Consider the following 23,342-nt stretch of genomic DNA (forward strand, 5'->3'; position numbering starts at 1 on the left):
TTGGAGCAAAAGCAAGATATAAACTTAATAATAAAATTAACAGGACGGAAAGCTTGAACCTGCTGTTCCTGGTCTGTATCTGTATAAGATCATAATCAACTCTGCAAACTACAATTGTTTTTAGATTTTTAATAGTTCGTGTTTGCTGCCCAGGGCTCCTTTGGGAAGAAGGGCATGCATTAAACAATTATGAGATCAACTGATACAGGGCAGAGTGCAGCTCGCATTAGGAGGCAGAGCTGTTCTAACATCTCTTAGGATTAAAAGGCCACTTTTCCAGTAAAGGGAATGGCAGACCTGTTTTGTTGGACTACAGCTCTCATCAGCCTCTGACCATTGGCCATGCTGGCTGCTGCTGGCTGGTGTAAAAGTCCAGAAAAATCTGGATTCCACATCCTTGTTACAAAGAGCATACTCTCCAGCATTGAATGATGCAGGTGTTACTCTTGAGTAAAAACGTTAAGCACTGGATTGCAAGCCTGATAAATTCAATTGGTCGGAGTTGGCAGGAAGTATAAATTTTGTGTGGGAGAGGCTAAAGACTGAGAACAAGAGGGCACCTTATGCTGAAGCCTGCTTGAGTATTTTGCTCATTTAATAAACAAGGAGTGCAGCCAATTCTCTCACTACCCTTTAATAAAGCCAAACACCATCAGTTCTACAGGGCTGCAGTTCTCACAACTGCTTTCAAGCTGCTGTTGATGACTCTTGCTCACTGTCTGAAACAGAGATGGCACAAATGGGATTTCTGATTTTCCTCCTTGTTACCATCCTTTTGCTGGATCAAACAACTGGCCAGTCTGCCCATTCCAAAGCCAGAAAACATAGCAAACGGAGGGTTAAAGGTAAGTGAACTTGGTAGGCCACAGAGAAGGAAGATTATGATAAATATAATATTGGATTGCTACCTTAGCAAATTTATTAACAAGCATTATTTTATTTTTCGCTATGTTGGTTCATCTGATTTGGATAGTTTTATTTATGAATTCTATGATGGAAGAAGCCTGGGCACATAACATATAACACATACTACTGGTATACCTGGAGTTCCCAGGCACAGATCAAATCTAGACCTGTTCAGCTTCATGTGTCTTTAAAGTAGGGATGGGGAGCTTTTGGCCCTTCAGGTGTTGTTGTAGGAAAGGACCATAGCTCAGTTGCATGCTGAAGATTCCAGGTTCAGGCTCCAAGTACATCTGGGAAAAGTTCCTGCCCGAAACCCTGGAGAGCTGCTGTCAGTCAGCGTGGACAGTACTAAGCTTGATGTACCAGTGGTCTGATTCAGTATAAGTCACCTTCTGGTGTTTCTTTGACACCATTCCTCATCAGCCCAAACCAGCTTGAACAATGGTCAAGGATGGTGAGAACTGGGTAGGAGGCAGGGAAATGCTAATCTCCCAGAATGAGTGGCTGGGAGGAAAATAGAAAGATCCCAGGTGAGATCTGGAAGAGGCTACCAACTTCTGTGGGTAGTAAGGGTTAAGAAGCACCTTTAACAGAGGACTCTATACTCTATTTTTACTTTTGGTAGCTGTTTTCGTTTACATTAGTTTTCTATATCTTATTGTATCATGAAAAAAACTGAGTGGGGTGGTGGTGGAGAAAGGACTATCATTCAACAAGACCTGGAACATCCCCCAGCTCTGCTTTGGACAGTTACTATAACAGACAGCAAATAATCATGGAAAAACCCCATACTTGGACTGTTTTTCTTAAATTAACTTTGTGCCATGATAGGTACCTTTGCATAGCCTGTTCTACCAGTAACATTCAAAGAGGCTAATTCATGTGGGATGGGTAGGTAGCAAAGGTACTTCTCACACCCCTACTGCACTTCTTTGTGTCAAATATTACTGACGTGGCATGAGGATTTGAACACTCTAAACTGCCAAAATAAAAATAAAAATGCCCCTCGCCTATGTAGTGTGGAACAGGGAAATAATGAAAGCTGCCTGCAACCAAAAGTACAAACCATACACTGAAAACACACCTCCCCCCCCCCGAATGCTTGGAACTGTAGTTTACCCCTCATGGCGCACTTAACAAACTGTGGGTGTATATTGTGTACACAGCCATATAGAACCCTACTATGTGCAGACTTTACCCTTCACAGGAAGCTACCTTCCCATTCTAAAGGAAGCCTGCAAATAATTCAGTGGGATTTATTCCCAGGTTAGTAGGGTTAGGATTGCAGTCTTTGTATTGCACTCCACATCTTACTGTAAATATTCTGATGTGTGTAAATATGTTAATGCATGATATACTTACTTATTTAAGAGAAAGACGGTGACCTAAAGAGTCAAATTAACAAGCTTTGGCAAGAGGTAAACTCCTTGAAAGAAATGCAAGCACTGCAGACAGGTAAGGGTTGCTTTTTATTATTCTACAGAAGGGGTGGATAATGTCTGGTCCTCCAGATGTTGCTGGATTACAACTCCCATCATCTCTGACCATTAGCCAGTGCTGGCTCTGACTGACGGAAAAAAGAGTTCAGCAGTATCTGGAGGGATACAAGTCCTCCATCCCTGCTCTAAAAGGGCTGAATCATTCCCTTTAGCTGCCTCCCCCCTTAATATTTTTCAGTTTTAAATAACTTGAAATGTTCGCTTTAAAACTGGAGATTGGGGTGGGGGAAGAGAGATAGGTGGTAAATGGATTGAAAGATGTTATTCCATTTGTTGTTCACTATGCCACTGATATTTTTTTATCAAATGATTAAAGATATAATTAAATACACGAATACTCAGGATGTTTGGTGCAGACTTTAAAATAGTGTTTTCAGATACCTTGTCCTGGTTTTATTTGCTAAGCACTGAGTTGACCTCATGCACAGCTAGCTTTACTTTGGCACTTTGTGTTTCTAAGTAATGAAAAGGACTTTAGATCCCTGCCCTTGGTGGAAAGCCAAGTATACACCTATTTCCTGATAGTTCAGCCCATTCTGATGTCAAGACAAATATCTGTTTTTCCTTGCAGTATGCCATGAAACCAAAGTGGTGAGGCGGAGGGGACCGTTTCTCAAACATAAATAGTACAAATAACAGTCCTGGCTCATTTTTAGTTTCTCTCCGCCCCCCTCTGGCTCTTCTCCTTGGACTTCCAAAACGAAAACAGCTTAAAGAATAAATGACATAATATAATATCTGGATAATAAAGTCATGGAGGGCAGTTTTCCCAAGAGATCACAACATGGTAACAAGAAGGCCTGTTTTTTCAGTGACCCCTTCTGCCACTTGCAATTGCACACAGGAAAGAGAGGCAGTTTTAAAAGGGATTATCCAGAGAGCCTGGGGACTCAGGATGCTTCCAGATGACCATCCTGAGAGATTAGATTATTTTTTGTGGTAAGGTTAAATGACATGTCAAAGCAAAAGCTATCTCTCAGTTTCCCATCACTTTTGTTATTGCAAAAAGTCCAGCGTTTTGAGGGAGCAGGTTTCTTGTGCAGGACTTCCCAAACAACTAGAATTGCGCAACCTGAATTGTCTGGTATGCAATTGAATCCTACTCCACAATAGACATTCTCGGACTAAGTCTGAGGTAAGCGTACATAGAACTGTAGACTGAGACTGGAGATTCAACAAGAATAATATTCTAGAAGCACCTGGAGTTGTGGAAATGTTGGAATTAGCCATCAGTATGCTCTTCTTATGTCCTCGTGTTATATTCAGTGTCATCAATCCAGGGATTTATATCCTAACTTTCAGTATTTCAGATACAGATTGGCCCAAAGCACTCAACCACATCAAGCCTTTCCTGTTAATTTGGGGATCCAGTAAGTGTTAGTGCTCACCTGCCCAATGCCTACCCAATGCACAAGTATTAACTGCATCCCCTAACCAGGGTTCATTTTTTAAAAAAAGCAACCCATTGTATCTACTACGGGGATGATGCTACAAAGAGAGGTCAACAGGCTGAAGGAGCCATTAATTCCATCAATTTCTGCAAAGCAATAAGCAGCCATCATCTTTATCACTGGTTATCTTTATCCCTGTTTCAGTAGCTTGCAAATGAACAAATTCAAACTGTGATTTGAGGACCCAATTAACGTTGCCCTTAGCATATGTTGGGCTGCTTCTTTGATTCAGCAGGAAATGAAAGAGAGTGTTGTGATAAGGTGTTTTGCTCATAGCTGCCAAGTCTCCCGTTTTCCCCAGGAAAACCCCTTTTTTCTTATCTTTTCCCGGTGGTCCCCCGTATCACTTCGTCTCCCGTTTTTCTCCATTATTTTCTGCTGCCGGCGGCCATTTTTTTTCTTTCCGATTTGCCCTTCTATGGGCACCAAAAATGGCTGCCGCCAGCTTCAAAAGTCGCATCTACGCATGTCCGGAAGTGCATAGACATGACTTCTGGTGTTGGCGGTGGCCATTTTGGTGCCCATAGATGGGCGAAGCGACACCGGAAGTTGCGTCGGCACACTTCCTGACATGCGTACAAGTGACTTTTGACGTCGGCGGCGGCCATTTTGGGTGCCCATAGAAGGGCAAAGCAACACCGGAAGTTACATCGACGCAACTTCTGGTGTAAAATGGCTGCCGGTCCCGGATTCTGCAGTCCGGAACTTGGAAGGTAAGGTTTTGCTACCTCTCAAAATCGATAATGGTGTTGTGCAAGGAACTTCAGTGCTGTGTCTGAAGAAATGGTGTTTATGGGAAAACAACCACTGCAAACTGAAAGTTTGTACGGGCTTAGGCTCTTAGGGCCAAAACAGATGCCCACCCACCCTAAATTCTGCCAAGAGAAATTCCAAATCCAGGGAAATTTCAGGTAGCAATAACCAGTGAAGAACCACTTTGGTCCACTTAACATGGATTCTTTAATCATTGTACCCATCATCTTTCATTCACAGTCTGTCTTCGTGGAACGAAGGTCCATAAAAAATGCTACTTAGCATCCGAGGGTGCCAAACATTTCCACGAAGCAAACGAAGACTGCATAGCCAAGGGAGGGACGCTTGCTATCCCCAGAGATGGCGATGAAACCAACGCTCTCCGAGAGTACAGCAAGAAGAGCTTGTCAGGTGTGGCAGATTTTTGGCTGGGTGTCACAGACATGGTAAACGAAGGGAAATTTGTTGATGTCAATGGAATGGTCCTCAACTACTTCAACTGGGACAGGTCACAACCCAATGGAGGAAAACGGGAAAATTGTGTCTTGTTTTCACAGTCAGCTCAAGGAAAGTGGGTGGATGAAGTCTGCCGTACTGTCAAACGATATATTTGTGAATTCCTGATCCCTTAATCACAGCTAGGTCTACTTCCTTCTTTCAGTTTTGAAAGATATATATGGTAGGGATGCAGTTTGCAGTCGTCACCAAGCTTCACAACAAATCCAGAGTCAGGGTACACACTTTCAGGTAATTAGTTTTGTATGGGGCAGTCAAAATAGCCTTTAGTCATGACGGATTGTTGAGTTCAAGTGTATACCTCTTGATAATCTTTCCTGTTTACTAAAACTGCAAACCTCTCTTTTAAAGCAGATACTTCCTCTATTAATTAATTTTCCATTCAGTTGCAATTCCCTGTGTGTTCCATTGCTGCAAGAAAATCAATGCTCTGCTTTGAGCACTGCTAATGTCATAAACAGAGGTGATAGGACAACCAACATGGAATTAATTGCGCTGTTAGTGGTAGATCCACTATTTGATCCTAGTCAGTATCCCAGCACTGAAGGGTTAATTACAGGGTAGCTGCATCCCAAGATTTATAATGGACTGCTCCGACTGCAGGACAGAGGGAATGTGGGGTTTTGCTGTAAGCATAGATACAGAGATATTAAATCCTCATCAGTCTGTCTTCTTAAGCACACTTCTTATTTCCAAGGCTCCTATGACATCAGGCCACAGGCCACAAACTACTCTTGTTATAATTCAAAGCTTGTTATAATTAAAAGTGTCCCTGCTATCAACATATATATATAGTGAGTGGGATGAATACTTCTCTGACATGTAACTTCCCATCGTGCTTTATATCTAACACATTTGAATATCTTCACTCTTTGCATGATTTACACATTTCAATAAAGTTATTTTTCAAAAGCACAAGAGCTGGATGTTGCAGTGGCAATCTTGTGTTTCAATGCATGGATGTGTGTGTGTGTGAACAGGAGAGTCTAAGACATCTGTGCATTTTTTTTAAGGTTGAGAAATAATGTAAATTAAAAATAGAATAAAATGACCCCCATCTGTCATAGCAGGCACCAAAAGGCATCCCCTTCTATGGGAAAGGGCCACCTGTGTGCTGCCCACCAGTACAATATTAGTCACAGACCAGACCCACTGAAAAAAATGAGTCTACTCTGAATAAAATTTGGCTGGCTATATAAAATTAGTTAACTGGGTTTTTGAAAACCAATCTTATTAGTTAAACATTGCCAACCTTCTTAATTCTGAGTGAACATGCATAGAAATGGGCTGCAATTCTAATTAAGAAGGACATACCAGTAGGAAGCTTCCTTATGCCAGCATTATCTACTCTGTTTAGCAGCAGCCCGGCAGAGTCTGAGGCAGAGAGAGGTGCTTCCCCCCCTCACTGCCTGCCCACAACTCCTTCTATTGGGTCCTGCTTAATTTGAGAGAGCAGGAATTGAACCAGGGGCCTTCTGCTTGGAAAGTTGATGTCTTGCCACTGATATGGTTCCTTCCCATCTGAGTAACAGAGTACATAATCATTGTTTCAGTTTGTTCAATCCAGGTTTGATTTGATCTTAAAATAATAATAATTCACTATCCCTAAATGGTGGTGAATTCCCAACTTTTAAAATGGTGGGTCTCTCCCCACTTTCTGTTTTTTGGTATTTTTTAAAGCTTGCTTTCCAAAGCATTTCCATGATCACTCAGCCAATTTCTCCCATGGAGCTGACCTTCCACTAGGAAACAAAAGTTATTGTTTCCCCATTCACAGTAGGAGTGTAAGGAAAAGATATGTTAAGGCAAGTTGGTAGTGGTTGGAGGAAGTGTTACTGTCGTCCCTTTACCTTCAGCAGAGGCAGGGAGTGGCAGGCAAACCTTGGATTAATGCTCCACCTGGGTTTAAGGCAGAGTTACAGGAGGAGCATGGAGCCATAGTGTTTCTCCTAAAATAAGACACGTCTTATATTTATTTTTCCTCCAAAAAAACACACCACGGCTTATTTTCAGGGGATGTCTTATTTTTTATTAAGTAGGGTACAGCAATCCACATTTAGTCAATTATAATTAAGTCGTCCTCTTCTGGAACATCGTCATAACTCTCCAAACCCAAACTCTCCAAAGTATGGTACAGCCAACTACATTTATTCCATTATAATTAAGTCGTCTTCTTCTGGAACATCTTCAAAACTCTCCAAATCCGGAACTCCATCCTGATTTTCTTGCGACTCCAGTTCCTTTAGAACCATTGGCCCCAATCTTTCATGTCAAGCAATAGAGCTCTCAGTAAATGAGCAGCTCTTATCCAGGTAACCTGCTCGGAGTGCCTTGGCAACAACACTGTCACTGATTTTATCCCATGAATTCTTCACCCAGTTCACGACCTCTTGCAGGCAAGGTTTCACAAAGTTTCCACGCTGATTTCTTGTCATTCTATTTTCAATGTAGTCGTTAATTTCCATACGCAAGTTGTCTTTGAATGGCTTGTTTATTGCGATATCAAGAGTCTGCAGATAAGCAGTCATTCCTGCAGGAATCATTATTTGATCTATTCTTCTCTCTGCAAGGAACTTCTTCATGTCTTTTGCACGATGAGTGCTGGCTGAATCCCAGACTAGCAGACCTCTTTGGCCACCTCGCATAACAAGTGGCAGCATTATATCAAGCCACCTCCTTATAACTGATTGTGTGCACCAGGCTTTTTCGGATTCAAGAACATAAATGCCAGAAACACGTTCAATCTTCTCTTTCTTGCCCTTACTGATGACAACAGGTGTGGCTTTCTTTCCATCCAGACGAATCGCCAAAATACAGGTAACACGTGCACTCTCGTGACCAGTGGAGGGAACGTAGATTGAGGAGGCACCCCTCTGTTCAATTGTCGTTTGGGCTCCTTGACCCATAAACACTGCAGTTTCATCCATAGCAATCACGTTGCAAGGTTGGTATTTAGAAAAGTCGATTCCATCAGCAAAGGACTTGAATGCAAGTGCTCGCTTAACAACTTCAGCATCCTCCAACCGAAACAGTGTTGTTGATTTTCTGAGAGACATGTCGTATCGCTGAAGGAAGCGATCCAGCCAGCGGTTTGATGCTTTGAATTCTGGGGAGATTTCAAGTCGTGGTGCCATTTCCAGGGCAAATGCTTGAATATCAGCCCTGCGCACAACCAAAGCCTTTGCTCTCCTGTCTGCGATCCATTCACTGATCATGTCTTCGAGATCAGGAAGTAAAGGTTGCCGACCAGAACCACACTTGCGCTTCTTTGAATTTCCCATGAGCACCTGTAGACTGAGTTTATCATATTCTGCCCGCCATTTTTGGACCATTCAGATATCCAACTTCTTCTCCAGGCAGAAAGCTGGAAGATTCTTGCCCTGAGAGTCCTCCACAATTCTTTTCTTGTACTCAACAGAATAACTCTTTCTTTTTGCACTCATCTTGTTTGGGGGTTGTTGCTGGTTGGTGCTGGGGGAGAGAGACCCACAGTACCCAGTGATGAGACTTTTACCGGTATGGTACTTTCGTGCATGCAATTACCGTACAGCTTGCATCAACCATGCAGTACCACAAACACTGTACTGTATTGTACTTTTGCACCAAGCACCCTGGGAGTGAAAGCAATTGCATGCAATTGCGGTAAAGCTTGCATCAACCACGCATAAATATTGTGCTTTTGCACAATTTCACGGAATTAAAGCTTGCATCAACCACGCATAAATATTGTACTTTTGCACAATTTCACGGAATTAAAGCTTGCATCAACCACGCATACCAGTAAATATTGTACTTTTGCACAATTTCACGGAATTAAAGCTTGCATCAACCACGCATACCAGTAAATATTGTACTTTTGCACAATTTCACGGAATTAAAGCTTGCATCAACCACGCATACCAGTAAATATTGTACTTTTGCACAATTTCACGGAATTAAAGCTTGCATCAACCACACATACCAGTAAATATTGTACTTTTGCACAATTTCACACAATTAAAGCTTGCATCAACCATGCATTTTGTAAAGTGGGCAAGGCAAGAAAAGAAAGTAACGTACCGGTAGTGCTTTGAAACTGGGCTTTGGGGCTCTGCACGGTGCACTGCACACTGTGGCTCTTGCCGTCGGAGCTCGGCGAGCGCTGCGCCTTTTGCCAGCTCCCGCTCAGTAGGGGCTCGGCACGGCGCGCTGTTGCGGCTCCCGCTCAGTCAGGGCTCGGTGCGGCGTGTGCTGCGCCTCTCACCGGGTCCTGCTGTGTCGGGGGTCGGCGTAGCGTGCTGCTGCAGGCTCCTGCTGAGTCGGCGAGCGCTGCGCCTCTAGCCGCGTCCCACTGTGTCGGGGCTTCCTGCGGCTCGCGCTTCACCTCTCGCCGCGTCCCGCTGTGTGTGGCCTTCCTGCGGCTCGCGCTACACCGCTCGCCGCGTCCCGCTGTGTCGGGGCTTCCTGCCGTCGGAGCTCGGCGAGCGCTGCGCCTTTTGCCAGCTCCCGCTCAGTAGGGGCTCGGCACGGCGCGCTGTTGCGGCTCCCGCTCAGTCAGGGCTCGGTGCGGCGTGTGCTGCACCTCTCACCGGGTCCTGCTGTGTCGGGGGTCGGCGTAGCGCGCTGCTGCAGGCTCCTGCTGAGTCGGGGGTCGGTGAGCGCTGCGCCTCTAGCCGCGTCCCGCTGTGTCGGGGCTTCCTGCGGCTCGCGCTTCACCTCTCGCCGCGTCCCACGGTGTCTGGCCTTCCTGCGGCCCGCGCTACACCGCTCGCTGCGTCCCGCTGTGTCGGGGCTTCCTGCGGCTCGCGCTACACCGCTCGCCGGGTCCTGCTGGTTCGGGGATTGGCACAGCGCGCTGTTGCCGGCTCTCCTGGGTCGGCCCTCGTGGGGTCCTGCTTGGTCTTGGCTCAGCGCGCTGTCCTGCTGGTCGGCTCTCGGGAGGTCCTGCTGCAAGCTCTTGCCGGCTCCTGGTCAGTCTGGACTCCACGTGGGACACGCTGCTGGGCGATTTGGTGGGGCAGGAACATCCGTTTCCGGGCGCCGACAGGAAACTTCATTTTCCTTTTCCTCTTCCTCTTCCTTGGCGCCATCCCGAGCTGCTCCCCCCCCGCCTTATTTTCGGGGGATGTCTTATATTTATTCTTCCGATAAAAAGCCTGACATGGCTTATTTTTGAGGACCGTCTTATTTTGGGAGAAACACGGTATACAGGCACTGGAGGTTATATTCTCCATTGAAGGGCAAAGATTGCTGTGCAGGTGGTGGGTACTGGCCCTATGAGCCTGACTACTGCACTAGTAGTGCTGTCCACTCAAGTAAGGTGCTGAATCTGATGCTACTAGTTGAACACTACAGCATTCCACTCCTCTGGGGCCACAGGAAATCATGCTGGACCATTGTAGCATCCACATTCTAGGGTTTGGGCTCAGGTTGGTATTGGACAACATGAAAACCTGTTGGGACCAGGAGCACTTCTTCACAAATATTGGGATCTTCGCTGAACAGCTGCTCAGCATCCTGGAACAGCACAAGAGATGCCTGGACATTTACATCTTGCTGGGGACAGTGAGGGAGAGAGAATTTGCCAGGGCTTTCTTCTGAGCAAGCCAGAGCACAGAGTGCTGGCATCTTTCAGTTCAGAAAACACATAGAATAATAATGGGGAAGAAAGTTTCTCAGGGCGGGTGAAGATCACCCTTCCCAAACCAGGATTCGGAATAAAGGTGGTGCTGAAATTACATGGGGTGCAGAGCAGTCTCTCTGGACTCCTATTTTGTGATGGCCAGCTTCGCTATTGTTATTAAAAGAACATAGGAAGCTGCTTTATGGAGAGTCAGACTATTGGCTCATCTAGCTCAAAATTGCCTACAGTAGATGAATATTTCTTATTTTGCACCCCACTTTGTACCCGTGTTTTCACCTTCACCCCCATTCCCATTCTGCCTCTTCTTTTCTCTCCCTGCCCTCCCAAGGAACCAAATGTAATCCTATCCCCTCCAAACAAAGACAATTCCACCCAGCCCCCTTCAAAAACCTCATGCCCTGTCAACTACGTACTTACAGAAGCTCTAGCTCATCTTTCATGCTAATATCTCTCTTTTTCTCCCTTCTCTTTCCAAATTTATCTAGGGACTTTCTCACTCCCATATCCTCCACACTTTCTCCAAGTGCCCTCTTGATCCTCCACAGAGCTACCAATGTTCACTTTAACCCCAAGCACTTTCACTTGCCCCCCCAATCAATTCCTCATCCTCTCCACTCCTTTCCCCAGCAGCCCTGTCATCAGAGGCGTAAAATTTCCATATTGACCAGGAGAATGTACAAAAATCATTCAATATATGAATGCACATTCTCCAAAGCCTAAGATTATGTATACCGTAGTGACTGGGAAATGTGCAAAATTCCTTCTTCATGGCTGGACTATGTGCACATTTGTCATGAGGCCTGGCAGATATGCATCATGGTCACATTAACCACTCAACTTACATTCCCCTCAACATACACAAAGAGTGAAAGTGAGAGAGAGCAGGGGTGGGGAGGGTGTTTAATCTGACCACAGAGTGGTCAGAAAAGAAAACTGTAGGATTTTTCATAATTCATCCATATTCAAACTAACCTGCTTGATTTTGGTACTTCCTGTGTTACAAAACTGACGTGAAATCGAATAATCATACAGATTACCGGTAATAACCAATCTATAGATTCATAAAACAAGTACATGATACACCTCTATTGTACAATCAGGCAGTAGACTTTTTAAAATAATAAATAAACTATATGAAATAAATAGTTAGAAACTTTGGGTTGGAAGGAGTTAAGTCCCCCTCCCACAAATACAGGCATAGCTGCCAAGTTTTCGCTTTTCTCGCGAGGAAGCCTATTCAGCATAAGGGAAAATCCCTGTAAAAAAGGGATAACTTGGCAGCTATGAATACAGGCAATATAAAATGGTCGTGTATCATTCTTTTGGTTAATTGTTCGTAGCATAAAAAGATTACAAGCAGAATATTCTGCTATATTATTTTGTATACTGCACCATCTGGTGCTGTCTTCAGTTATTACACTTACAATGCAGTGCAGTGTTTTTATTATGGCTTCCGTGACTAGTGGGACAATGATACAAATAAGATGAACATTTTAATTTGTCAACTCAGTCTACGTGGCAATTCATCTAGCTTTTTGAGTCTGAAAACTGAATTCTGCTATGTATCCACTATATACCTACCCACCCACAATACTTTGGGATCTGTATTTTTCTTGATGCAGGCTTTACAACCAAGAGTGGTGGGTGCTGGAGAGTTTCTCTGGGGATGCAGACTGCAGCACAAAGCAAAGTGGTTACAAAGTGGGTTAAATGGGATTTATTCTCATGTGTGAAAAAGACTGCAGGCGCACTTTAAAGTACAAAAACAACCGCTGAACTTGAAACTGGCAAAGCGCAACTGTTGCCAGAGGGAAAATTTCCTCTTTATTGTTCTTATCAGTAGAAATCGCATTTGCAGAAGCAGCCCTCTCTTTCTGCTCCTGCTTTCAAAACTTCTCAACAACCTTCCCCCCAAATCGGGGCATTTCTCTCAAAATCATACACCCACCCACATACATTTACCGTAAACACAAGCACGAACAATGACAGAGCAATACACACGGGGCATATTCAGTACAGTAAAAACAAACTACAGAGACGCAGTTACAAATAGCCCAAACTTTAGGATGATTCTCGCACGGGACTACAAAGAGCCAAACTTGCCCGCTGCAGCAACACCCGAGAGGACAACGTCGGTATTTTCCTTCCGCGGAAAGCGCGGCTTGGCACGTGCTTTCCCCTCACCCGGGACTACGCTTCCCATGATACAATTCGCCCTCCGCGCGCTGGGATTGGCTCAACACAACCGGAAAGGGCTGTCCTCCCCCTAAAAGAACCCAACAACTCCCCCCCTCCATCTGAAACCTGCTTGCAAGAAGCTCCGTCTCTGTGCGGGCGGGGGGAAGAGGAGGCGGGCGATAATTGAAGCGGGCGGGAAGCGCAGGTGGGAGAACCTTCCTGGGACCGTCCCGGCGTCGCCAGGTGTTATGGCGGCGCTGAAGTACGCGGGGCTGGACGACACCGACAGCGACGAGGAGCTTCCCCCCGGTTGGGAGGAGAGGACCACGAAGGATGGCTGGGTCTACTACGCCAAGTAAGTGGGAGAGGGGCAGGTGGGCGGGCAGGCAGGCAGGTGAGGAAGGGCTCCCCACTCTGAGGTGGGCTTTCTCTGAGGTAAGGCTTGTGAGGGGTGGGAGGCAAAGGGTCGCCTTTCTGAGTGGCTTGTCCGGCGTGGATGGGTGGGGGTAAAGCCTCCTCCTCCTCCGTTTACCAGTGTAGGGTACAAACAGTAACATTTCTTCTCAGTGGTTTATGAGGGTGGCATGCAGAAAAGTTTTCTCTCCTTCCCCTCCACCCTCGTAATGTCTTGGGGTGTGTGCAGAATTTCACTTGAACCTGAATGGTTTATGAGGCTATATTGGTGAGAGGCAAGAAGTCCCCAGTGCAACATGGTTCCTGGAAATAACGAGGGTTATGATGGTTTTAAAAATATTACTAACAATCCCCTCCCCATAGTGCTGTAAGGAGTTTATCCTGGGAGGGTGGGGCATGCAAGCCTGTCACCCGCAGTTGTATTGGTTTGATTGGGTGCCCGATACAAAAGCGAACAGGGCACCTCTAGAAAATCGTCTCTTCTCTGCCACTACCAGCAAGTGCAGCTTGTCCTGCAAACTCACACCTGCTGAAATTGCCTCTTCTACTCGGCTCTTAAAGGTGCAAGCCGAGTATCTGACTAGCCTAAGGTTGGGTGCAGTTGCAGACCACTGTCCACAAAGCAACAGTAGCATAGGTACAGAACGAACGGAAGAAGTCACAAAGAAGCACAGCACAGGTGTCTTCTGGTATCTTCAGAGGCAAATGAAGTAGAGCTCAATTCCGTACGCGTTTATTCAGAAGTAAGCCTTTGCAAAAATAGGGGATCCATGGCTTGGCCTTGTTCAGGGGATCTGCAGTATGGAGCTAATTGGGAACTACTGCTCTGGGGGATTTTTCCAGTGGAGAAAGCTGGAGATCCCGTCAAATCCCTTGTCTCACTGTGGAGTGGTCAGATGAAATGGGTAGTTGACGTGACTCCTAAGCATCCTCTTTGGCGTCCTGGGATCTGAGCAGCTCCTTAGTATTTTGAGGAGTTGCGAACTATGAAACTGTTTTTGATCCAGCAGTTGTCGTTGGTGCAGAAGGCTGTAGTATGCACAATTGCTGATGGGATTGAGGCCTTCTCAACATAAAGCACCTGTGCTCAAAGATCTGCACTGGTTGCCGATTTGCCACCAGGCCAATTTCAAGGTGTTGCCATCCTATATAATAAAGTCCCTGTGTCTCTGCGTCCAAGTCTTCCCGTGTGTCCCTAGGCTACTGCGCATGTGCCCCAGGGACACAGGGATTGGAGGCAGAGACTGCACGCACACACGCGCGCGCTCTCCCCCCCACCTACCGTTTCCCTGCGGCCGCCAACTGCTGCTCCCAACAATCATTTAACGGGTGCTAAATTTAATGGGCGGCCTCTTGGTGGTGGTGGCGGCGGGGCAGGCCCACGTGGAGGTGCTACTCTTGCCGCCTCCTCCGCCGCCCGAAGAGCAGCCAGCGCAGCAGGCCGAGGGAAGCTGCTGCTGGCACTATTGTAGCGAGAAAGAGAGGCTGAGCGGGGGAGGAGCGGAAACAGGCAGAGCCCACCCCCGGTGCCCATCTCCGAGCCCAACGGCTCCACTCGCAAACACAGGGGCTACTGGAGACAAAGGCGACCTAACCGAAGCCCCCCCCCATCCAAATAAACCCCCGACTGCCGCGCTTGCCATACGCAGCGCACTTTCAACCAACTAACCGAAGCCCCCCCCATCCAAATAAACCCCCGACCGCTGCGCTTCCCATACGCAGCGCAATTTCAACCGACACACACACAAAGCGGGGTGGGGGAAGGTATTATTTGTTATAGAAGCCGGAACTGGCAGTTTTCAATGCGGTGTGAGGAAGGCCAACTGGCAGTTTTCAATGCGGTGTGAGGAAGTGACGGGCAAAGAGCAGAGCCGGGTGGGGGGCGAATGTGTGGGGTTGGAGGTGGTGGACTGGCAAGCGAGGAAGTTCCTTCCAAGGGGCACCTTGAAGGAGCGGGCGGGAGAGAAGAAGCACGTCTTTTGCCAGCAGTACAATTCTCTGTCCACTTACACAGGAGTAAACCCCGCTGTCCCTATAGGATTGCTTCTCCCTCCCCCCACCCGACAGAGCCGGCAACCCCGGGATGTTCTAGCGCCCGTTATTGAACGGGCTGAATTTCACTAGTTAAAATATAAAGCCCTTAACAACTTGGGACCAGTTTACCTACGAGGTCGCTTTACCCTATATGGGCCTACTTGACTGTTTCAATGAATAGAGTTGGCACTACAACAGGTGCCACATATTGCCCTTTCTGCATTTGTAAGAACTTGATTGTTTAGTGGGGCAGCACCTATACTTTGGAACTCCCCGCCTATTGACACCAAGCAGTGGCCTTCACTGTTCTCTTTTTGCTGCCTGCAACAATAATTCTTGTTTAGATGAGCCTACCCAAATGCTTAGAAAGTTAAGGTAATTTTAATCAGCTTTAGTATTTAAACTTTTGTATGTTTTAAAGTACGATTGTAATTTTTTCTTTATTTGCTTGTTTTATATTTTTGTAAACTACTCTGAGGTTTGTTTTATTTACAAACAAGTGGCGTATAAGTAACACAGTTGGGTGCAACTCAGTAAGTTCATCTCTCCTTAGAAATGAAGGTTCACAGGTTTTGCTGTAAAAGAAAACATATAGAACCTAACAAACTTTTTGAAGACTTGCTTTTGGGCTTCTGAGCATTCCTAAGGAAGACTTTGGGCCTACCAGTTCTGTCCTTATCATTCATACAGACACAGGTGGTAGCCGTGTTGGTCTGATGCAGTCGAAATAATAATAATAATAATAATAATAATAATAATAATAATAAATCGTCCAGTAGCACCTTAGAGACCAACTAAGTTTGTTCTGGGTATAAGCTTTTGTGTGCATGCACACTTCTGAAGGTATCTGAAGAAGTGTGCATGCACACGAAAGCTTATATCCAGAACAAACTTAGTTGTTCTCTAAGGCGCTACTGGACATTTTTTAAAAAAAAAATTAATTTATTCATACAGACAGGTTATCATTTCTGTGTCTGGTTTGTAACCACTGCCTTGGTATGAATTTTTTAAAATAATATTTTTATTAATTTTCCATTTTTAACAATAATTATATCACCTTAACACCTTTTGTAAAATGTTATGCTCTACCGAGCTCACGACTTCCCTCCGTTCGTCTTTTGGCTTTTATAAAACACATATTATGTCCACATATTTGTAATAGCTTAATTATACATATATCTAAAATTATTTAAAACTCAAAACACATGTAGAAAGTTCCTTCTTTTTAACGTTGAGTTTTATCTCAGTCCTGCTAGTGTTTTTATATGTTTACAATGATTGTCTATACCGGCATATTGCATAAATTTACTCCAATCTCTCTGGAATGCTTGGTTGCTCTGGTTTCAGATTTTCCCTGTCGGCTTTGCTTTGGTATGAATTAGCAGTGACTCATGTTCTTTCATTATACTACAGTATTTTAGGAATTATTTGTACCCCAAAGCAGCTAGAAGGCATTGGTAGGGGGAGCACACTGCTTTACTGCAAATGTTTGTTCCACCAGGAGGATTGGCCAGAAGTTTTAATATTACCAGTGCATGGTGACAAAATTGAGATCTCACTTCATTTGTGAAATATATTTCTTTATATTGATTTAAAATGCTTCCCTTTCAGTCACCTGGAAGAAAGAACTCAGTGGGATCATCCCAAATCTGGGAAACGGAAACGAGTTGCAGGAGGTTTGTGTCTAGTTTTGCTGACTAAGGGTGGTTCTAAACACAGGGGGGATAGCTATAAATAAGTCAGAAATAAGATCGTTTTAACAAAATGAAAAATTTCTATGGAAAACCTCATTTTAAAATTTCCTGCGGCCTGGTGCCATCTGGCATTGTTACATGTTTATAGCATATTCAGTCCACTGTTTCTTTACTATGCTTTACAATGCTTTCTCCTTTCTCATCTCCCTACTTCAGTAATTTCAGATCTTCAATTATATATAGCCTTAGAGATAAACTTATAAAGAAAGGTGTGCGCAGACTAACTGAACCCCTTAAGGGCCACTAACTACCGAGCAGGCATTGTTCATTTTTCAGCTTGATCCAGTGCTTGGTTATCTGGAAGCAAGTCTCATTGAATTTCACCATAGATTATATTGGACAGCCCATTTAAACATGATTATTTTGGCTGCTCGCCGGACCATCGGTGCTTTGGTGAAATTTTTCTTCAGAAATGGTGGACAACTGGTGGAGCCGACCAGAAAGATCTACATCAGCAAAGTACCCCCAATGCTGCTGTATGGGGTGGAAATATGGGGATGGAACATGAATGTACTCTAGTGTCTGGAGTCTCTGCAAAATCTCCTAGCAAGAAAGATCTTGGGCCTCCCTAATGAGTCCATGGCCGCCCAATTGAGACTAGAATTGGGATTACCATCTATAGTAGCTAAATCCCTTGCAGAAATTCAAAAGTCCCGACTAGTTAAACAAGCTTTTACAGCACTTACCGACAGCAGTACCTGTTCTAAGGCCATGGAATTCATCTGTGACCACTACTCCCTTCCAGACTTTGCTTCCCTGACCTCATGGGATAACGATAAAATCCGCAGTTGGATCCTAGCTAGGGATGAAGCTTTCGACCTAGCACAATCTAAAGCAGCCAAACTCTCCACGTGGCTTCCCCACGTGAAGGCAGTTAGATCTCTGGCCCACTATCTGAACGAATTGACAAACCCCACGTTAAGAAGGACCTTCACACTAGCTCGTTTCCACGTCATCCCCACAGCATTCTTACATGGTGTTTTTTCCAACACACCATTGAACCTTTGACTCTGCCCATGCAATGAGAGAAAGATTGAGGACTATATACATTTTTTCTTTTACTGCCCTTTATGCCTCAGTAAGATCCAGGCTTCTCTCCTTAATCCTGACGACCATTGCACAGGACACCGACCGCATGAAGTACTTATTGGTGGACGCCAACCCCTTGGTTTCATGCGATGTGGCCATCTACATTTTACAGGCCCTGAAACTCAGGGTCACCTTTTTGGCTAACTTGCCCAGACATAGTCCTATGTAAATTCCTGTTATACTCACAGACTACACGCCTTGCTTTGTCTTTTACCTTACCAGCCGCACTCAGCTGGTTTTTATATTTAATGCTATAGTTGTATTTGTTGTATTCTATGTTGTTGTGTGGCAGTTGCCTGTTTGATCATTTATATGTGCTATGGCTATATGGCTAATGCAATAAACTTTTGATGATGATGAATTCAGTGTGTGCTTAGTCCCAAAAGACTGTGCATAGGATTATAGCATTAAAACCATGTGCAAAGTTAATTTGTTGATTGCCTTCTATTATAGTGTCACACTCTTCCTTTCCTGGATTTTCCTGGTTCTTGTCTCCACCACATTCTTCAGTTGAAGACAAAGTGTTGCTGAGGATATATAATTTGAGCTGAAAGCTTTAAATCGCTTTAAAAATGCCACTGAATTTATTTTATATTCCTTCAGATTTGCCGTATGGATGGGAGCAAGAAACAGATGAAAATGGACAAGTCTACTTTGTTGAGTAAGTGAGAGAACTGCAAGGGGTCCAATTCTCCTTCAAATGATATTTCTGCAGCTTTGTTATTTTGATGGTCACTGGTTTCCAAATTATCTATCCTTACACAATTCAAAGCAAGAATGCAGTGAAATACTTCTCCAGATTTTTTTGTAGCATGTTGAAGCATGTTTTGTAAAAAGCCTCTTGAAAGGTATAGTTAATAAAAAATGCCAAACCATATTAAATATAACTTATGATTTAATTCACTTTCTTTGCAAAATTTGCTTGAAGCTGTCAATGGAAGTCTGTCTTGAAACTTGGAGAATTCACAGCTAATTTACAGAGCATATGCATGTAAAAAGTTTCCATAATATTGGAATACAAAAGAGCAGGAGAAACAGAAAGTACTATTTCACACAATGGATAGTTAAACTGTAAAATTTTATCCCACAAGAGGTGGCAATGGCCACCAACTTAGGTGACTTCAAAAGAGTTTTAGACAAATTAATGGAGAATAAGGCTATCAATGGTTACCAGCCACAGTGACTAGGTTCTACCCCACTATTGTCAGAGGCACAAAGTTTCCAAATACTAATTCCTGGGAGCTGGGGAGAGTGCTGTTGTGCTTAGTTCCTGCTTTGGGGATTCCTATAGGCATCTGCTTTGCCACTGTGAGAACAGGAGGCTGGACTAGACGGGCTATTGAACTGATTCAGCAGGCTCTTTTATGTTTATAGGTTTCATCCCTTGTACTTACACTTAAATGGTGCCTGGTTGAAGGTCCTGGGAAATATCTCTCCCTGAGACTCAGTGAACCACTGTCCTGGTGAACAATACAGTGGTAGGCTTGATAGTCTGACTGTTTAAACCAGCTTCATGTAGTCATATTGCATTCGACTCTTTTTCATAACTATTTTTCTGTCACCTTCCCAACACACAGAACTGAGACTGTAAGCCAGTAATATCACAATTGGCCTTCAGTTACAGACTATTAATGTTTCTTACTTGTTGTGGGCCACTTTTTTTTTACTTAAGGAAAGCTACCCTGTTTCTCATATTTTAAGACATACCCATAAAATAAGCCATAGCAGGATTTTTAAGCATTCAAGGAATATAAGCCATACCCCGAAAATAAGACATAGTGATAGGCGCAGCAGCAATGCCGGCCGCGGCAGAAGGAGGAGGAAAAAAATAAGACATCCCTTGAAAATAAGCCATAGTGTGTTTTTTTGAGGAAAAAATAAATATAAGACATGTCTTATAATATGAGAAACACGGTAATCCATAGAGAAGAAACTGATACCGTAACTGTTCCCCATTGACTTTCAGCCTTTTGTGCTACAGGAACAAAATAATGGAAAACTCAAGAGTTCTAGGTTTAAGATAGCCACAGGTCTTGTATGCTGCTGGGTGTTTTTTTTTAGCAATCAATCTCTGTTTTTTTCAATCCGAGTGTTCATGAAGTTAAAATATGGATAGCTGCTTTTTATGTCTATTATAGATTTCTGGCCAGAAGAATGCCTTACAAACAGTGACAATTTAATGTAAACAGTACTGTAATGGACTATGCAAAATATATCTCATTTGAATCCCTCTTTTGATATTCCTGCTGTTAGTTAGAGCCTGTAAGATTATTGGTAGGATTTTTTGGTCTGTCCTCTAGGGTCTAATTTTATTCCTAAAAGACTCTTACCACGACCACTTAAAACTGAACAGGGACATAGCAGTGTGTCAGAGGGCCTGGTATGGCTACTCTAGAGTAACGACTCCAGCATGGTCTTTTAAGGTTTTTATTAAGTGCTGATTATTTACAGTGTTCAGAGCAGTAAAAATGCATCCTTAAGGTGAGGTGTCTGAACTCCCGAATGGCGATTGGGGCGTTTTCTTCCAGCACCACAGCTTTGGCAGACCCAACCTCTTCCCCCTACGTTTGCGTCGCAATTCGGGAGTTGGGGGAATTGGCCTCCCCCCTGTGCGTCCTACTTCCTGTCCCACCTGCGGCCTGGGCTCCACAACCTTGCCTGAGCCTCGGACACCACTTCCTGACTCTCCGCTGGAGGCAGAGCTCTCCTTACTCTCTCCCGCGCTTGGGGATGGGCTGGAACTTAAGATGGGAGGGACTTCCCTGTATCCCTCGTCCCTCACATCCATCCCCCTCCCAGGCTCCTCTCCCCCCCTTCCTAGTGGCTCTCCGCTTGCTGGGGACGAGTGAAACCCCAAGAAGTCTGTGGCATCCGAGCCTGTGGGTGTAAAAATTTCCCCCCAATCCTGCGATCTTTCTCCTTCCCCCTGAGAAGACGGGAATCCCAAGAAGTCAGTGGCGTCAGAGCTGGTGGGAGTAAAAATGTTCTGCCAGTCCTCTCCTGCCTCTGACGTCGTTGACCTCGGTGAAACCCACACCTCTTCTTCCGTGTCCTCAAATTCCGCTTCCCATCTCCATGGAGAGCTGCTGCCTGCTATCCCTTCCTCCTGCCCCTCCCCCTCTCCCTCCCTTTCCATGTGCCAGGGCTTGGGCCTGTGGGGGAACAGGGCGTGGAACTCTTCCACTAAAAATTCCTCAGGTACTTCTGTGGCCGGTATCCACTCATTGTGGGACGGCGGAGTGTCCTCCCATGCTATCAGGTACTCCAGTCCTCTCACCCCTCTCCTTGAGTCTAAAATCTCAGTTGCCTCATTGAGCTGTCGGGCGTCTCCCGTCTCCCCCCCTCCCTCTGGAGGCTGATCGCTGTCCCTGAACCTGGTACTTTCCCTGTACGGCGACAGCAGCGATCTATGAAACACTGGGTGCACTCTCATGTCCTCCGGCAGTGCTAGCCTGAAGGCTACCGGGTTGACCTGTTGCGTGACCGTGAAGGGGCCCAGCCTCCTGGGTGCTAACTTCTTGCATCGCCCCCTGGTGGGAAGACCTTCCGAGGATAACCAAACCTTGTCCCCCACCCTGATGACCTCTCCCGGTCGCCTGTGGCGATCTGCCCCCTTCTTGTACGCTTCCTTGGCCCTCTCCAAGTGTTCTCTGAGCTGCTGGTGCACCGTCTCCAGGTCCTCTGCCCAATCCTCTGCCTGTGGGCCCTCTTCCTCCTCCTCCCCCTCCCTCTCCGGGAAAGATCTGAGGTCGCGCCCGTAGTTGGCCTTAAAGGGCGACACCCCTGTGGAGACGTGCACCGCATTGTTGTAGGCAAATTCTGCCAGTGGCAGGCGATCCACCCAGTCCGTTTGCCTCTGGCTGACGTAACATCTCAGGTACTGCTGCAGAATGGCGTTGACCCGCTCCGCCTGTCCATTGGTTTGCGGGTGCCTAGCCGTCGACAAGCTGACCTCCACCTGCAGGAGGTTCATGAGCCGCCGCCAGAACCTGGAAACAAATTGGCGGCCACGATCCGAAATAACCCTTAAAGGCAATCCATGCAGTCTGAATACGTGGTCAACAAACAGTTTGGCCGTCTCTTCTGCCGAGACCGCCCTGGCACACGGTATAAAATGGCACATTTTGGACATGAGGTCCACCACCAACAACACTGCGGTCTTGCCCCTGGACGACGGCAGGTCTGTGATGAAGTCCATGGACACTACTTCCCACGGCCTGTGCGGTGTGGCTAAGGGCTCCAGCAAACCAGCTGGTGGCGCTCTGACCACCTTTGCTCGCTGGCAGGTGTCACATCCCCTTACATAATCCCGAACATCCTCCCGCACCCCTGGCCACCAGAAGTGTCTCATGACTAGGTGAGTGGTTTTGTCCCTTCCAAAATGACCCGCCGTTGGGTTGTCGTGCATCTGCTTGAGGGCCTTACCTCTCAGCTGTTTGGTTGGCAGGTACAGGGCTCCCTTGTAAAAAAGCAAACCCCTCCTTTCCTCAAAGTCTTTGGCCTGCTCCCCCCCCCCTCTCAGTTCTCTGAAGATGCGGGTGGCAAATTCATCAGCTGCTGTCAGTGCTGTGAGTTCTGCCTCGCTCACCACTGTTGCTCCGCAGGACCATGCTGATGGGGGGAAAATATGCCTGGGTGCCGGTGGCAACTCCTCCTCCATGTACTCTGGCTTGCGGGAGAGGGCATCCGCCCTGACATTCTGCTCTCCCGGGATGTAGTGGATGGAGAAGTTGAAGTTCGAGAAGAACTCTGCCCACCGTATCTGCCGCTGGTTGAGCACCCTGGCAGTTCTCCAGAACTCCAGGTTCTTGTGGTCTGTGCACACCTGGATGGGGTGCTTGGCGCCCACCAGGAAGTGTCGCCAGTGCTGGAACGCAGCGTGGATCGCGAGAAGTTCCCTGTCAAACACTGTGTAGTTGCGTTCCGGCTGGGTCAGCTTCCTGGAGAAGAAGGCACAGGGTCTCCACTCTCTGTTGGCGTCCAGTTGCAACAGAATCGCTCCCAGAGCCTTGTCCGAAGCATCTGTCTCCAGGCGTAGGGGCGCATCCTGCACCACGTGGAACAGGTGCTGGTCTGAAGCGAATACCCTCTTGAGGCTTTCGAACGCTGCTTGCGCCTCTGGTGT

The 23,342-nt window shown here is 45.9% G+C and overlaps 2 protein-coding genes across 4 annotated transcripts in view; both read left to right on the forward strand.

Annotated features, from left to right (window-relative positions):
• The first annotated feature begins 307 nt into the window (after positions 1-307).
• On the forward strand, positions 308-6,042 carry CLEC3A (C-type lectin domain family 3 member A). Its single transcript, XM_035119431.3, has 3 exons — positions 308-845; positions 2,278-2,361; positions 4,850-6,042. The coding sequence occupies exons 1-3, from the start codon at positions 731-733 to the stop codon at positions 5,239-5,241; spliced, it is 591 nt and encodes a 196-aa protein (XP_034975322.1). The 5' UTR covers positions 308-730; the 3' UTR covers positions 5,242-6,042.
• Positions 6,043-12,975: 6,933 nt separating this feature from the next.
• Positions 12,976-23,342, forward strand: part of WWOX (WW domain containing oxidoreductase) — a 572,066-nt gene continuing 561,699 nt past the window's right edge. For 2 of the 3 annotated variants that reach the window (XM_035117487.3, XM_035117485.3), the window contains exons 1-3: positions 12,990-13,281; positions 16,986-17,050; positions 18,821-18,878. In XM_035117487.3, coding sequence (XP_034973378.1) covers positions 13,175-13,281; positions 16,986-17,050; positions 18,821-18,878 — 230 coding nt within the window. In that variant the 5' untranslated portion in view covers positions 12,990-13,174. Of the gene's footprint in view, positions 13,282-16,985; positions 17,051-18,820; positions 18,879-23,342 lie in introns of all 3 variants that reach the window. The other variant, XM_088672015.1, reaches the window with a different exon arrangement.

Source organism: Zootoca vivipara, chromosome 6, assembly GCF_965207765.1.
Source record: "Zootoca vivipara chromosome 6, rZooViv2.hap1.1, whole genome shotgun sequence".
In the NCBI taxonomy this organism is placed as follows: Eukaryota; Metazoa; Chordata; class Lepidosauria; order Squamata; family Lacertidae; genus Zootoca; species Zootoca vivipara.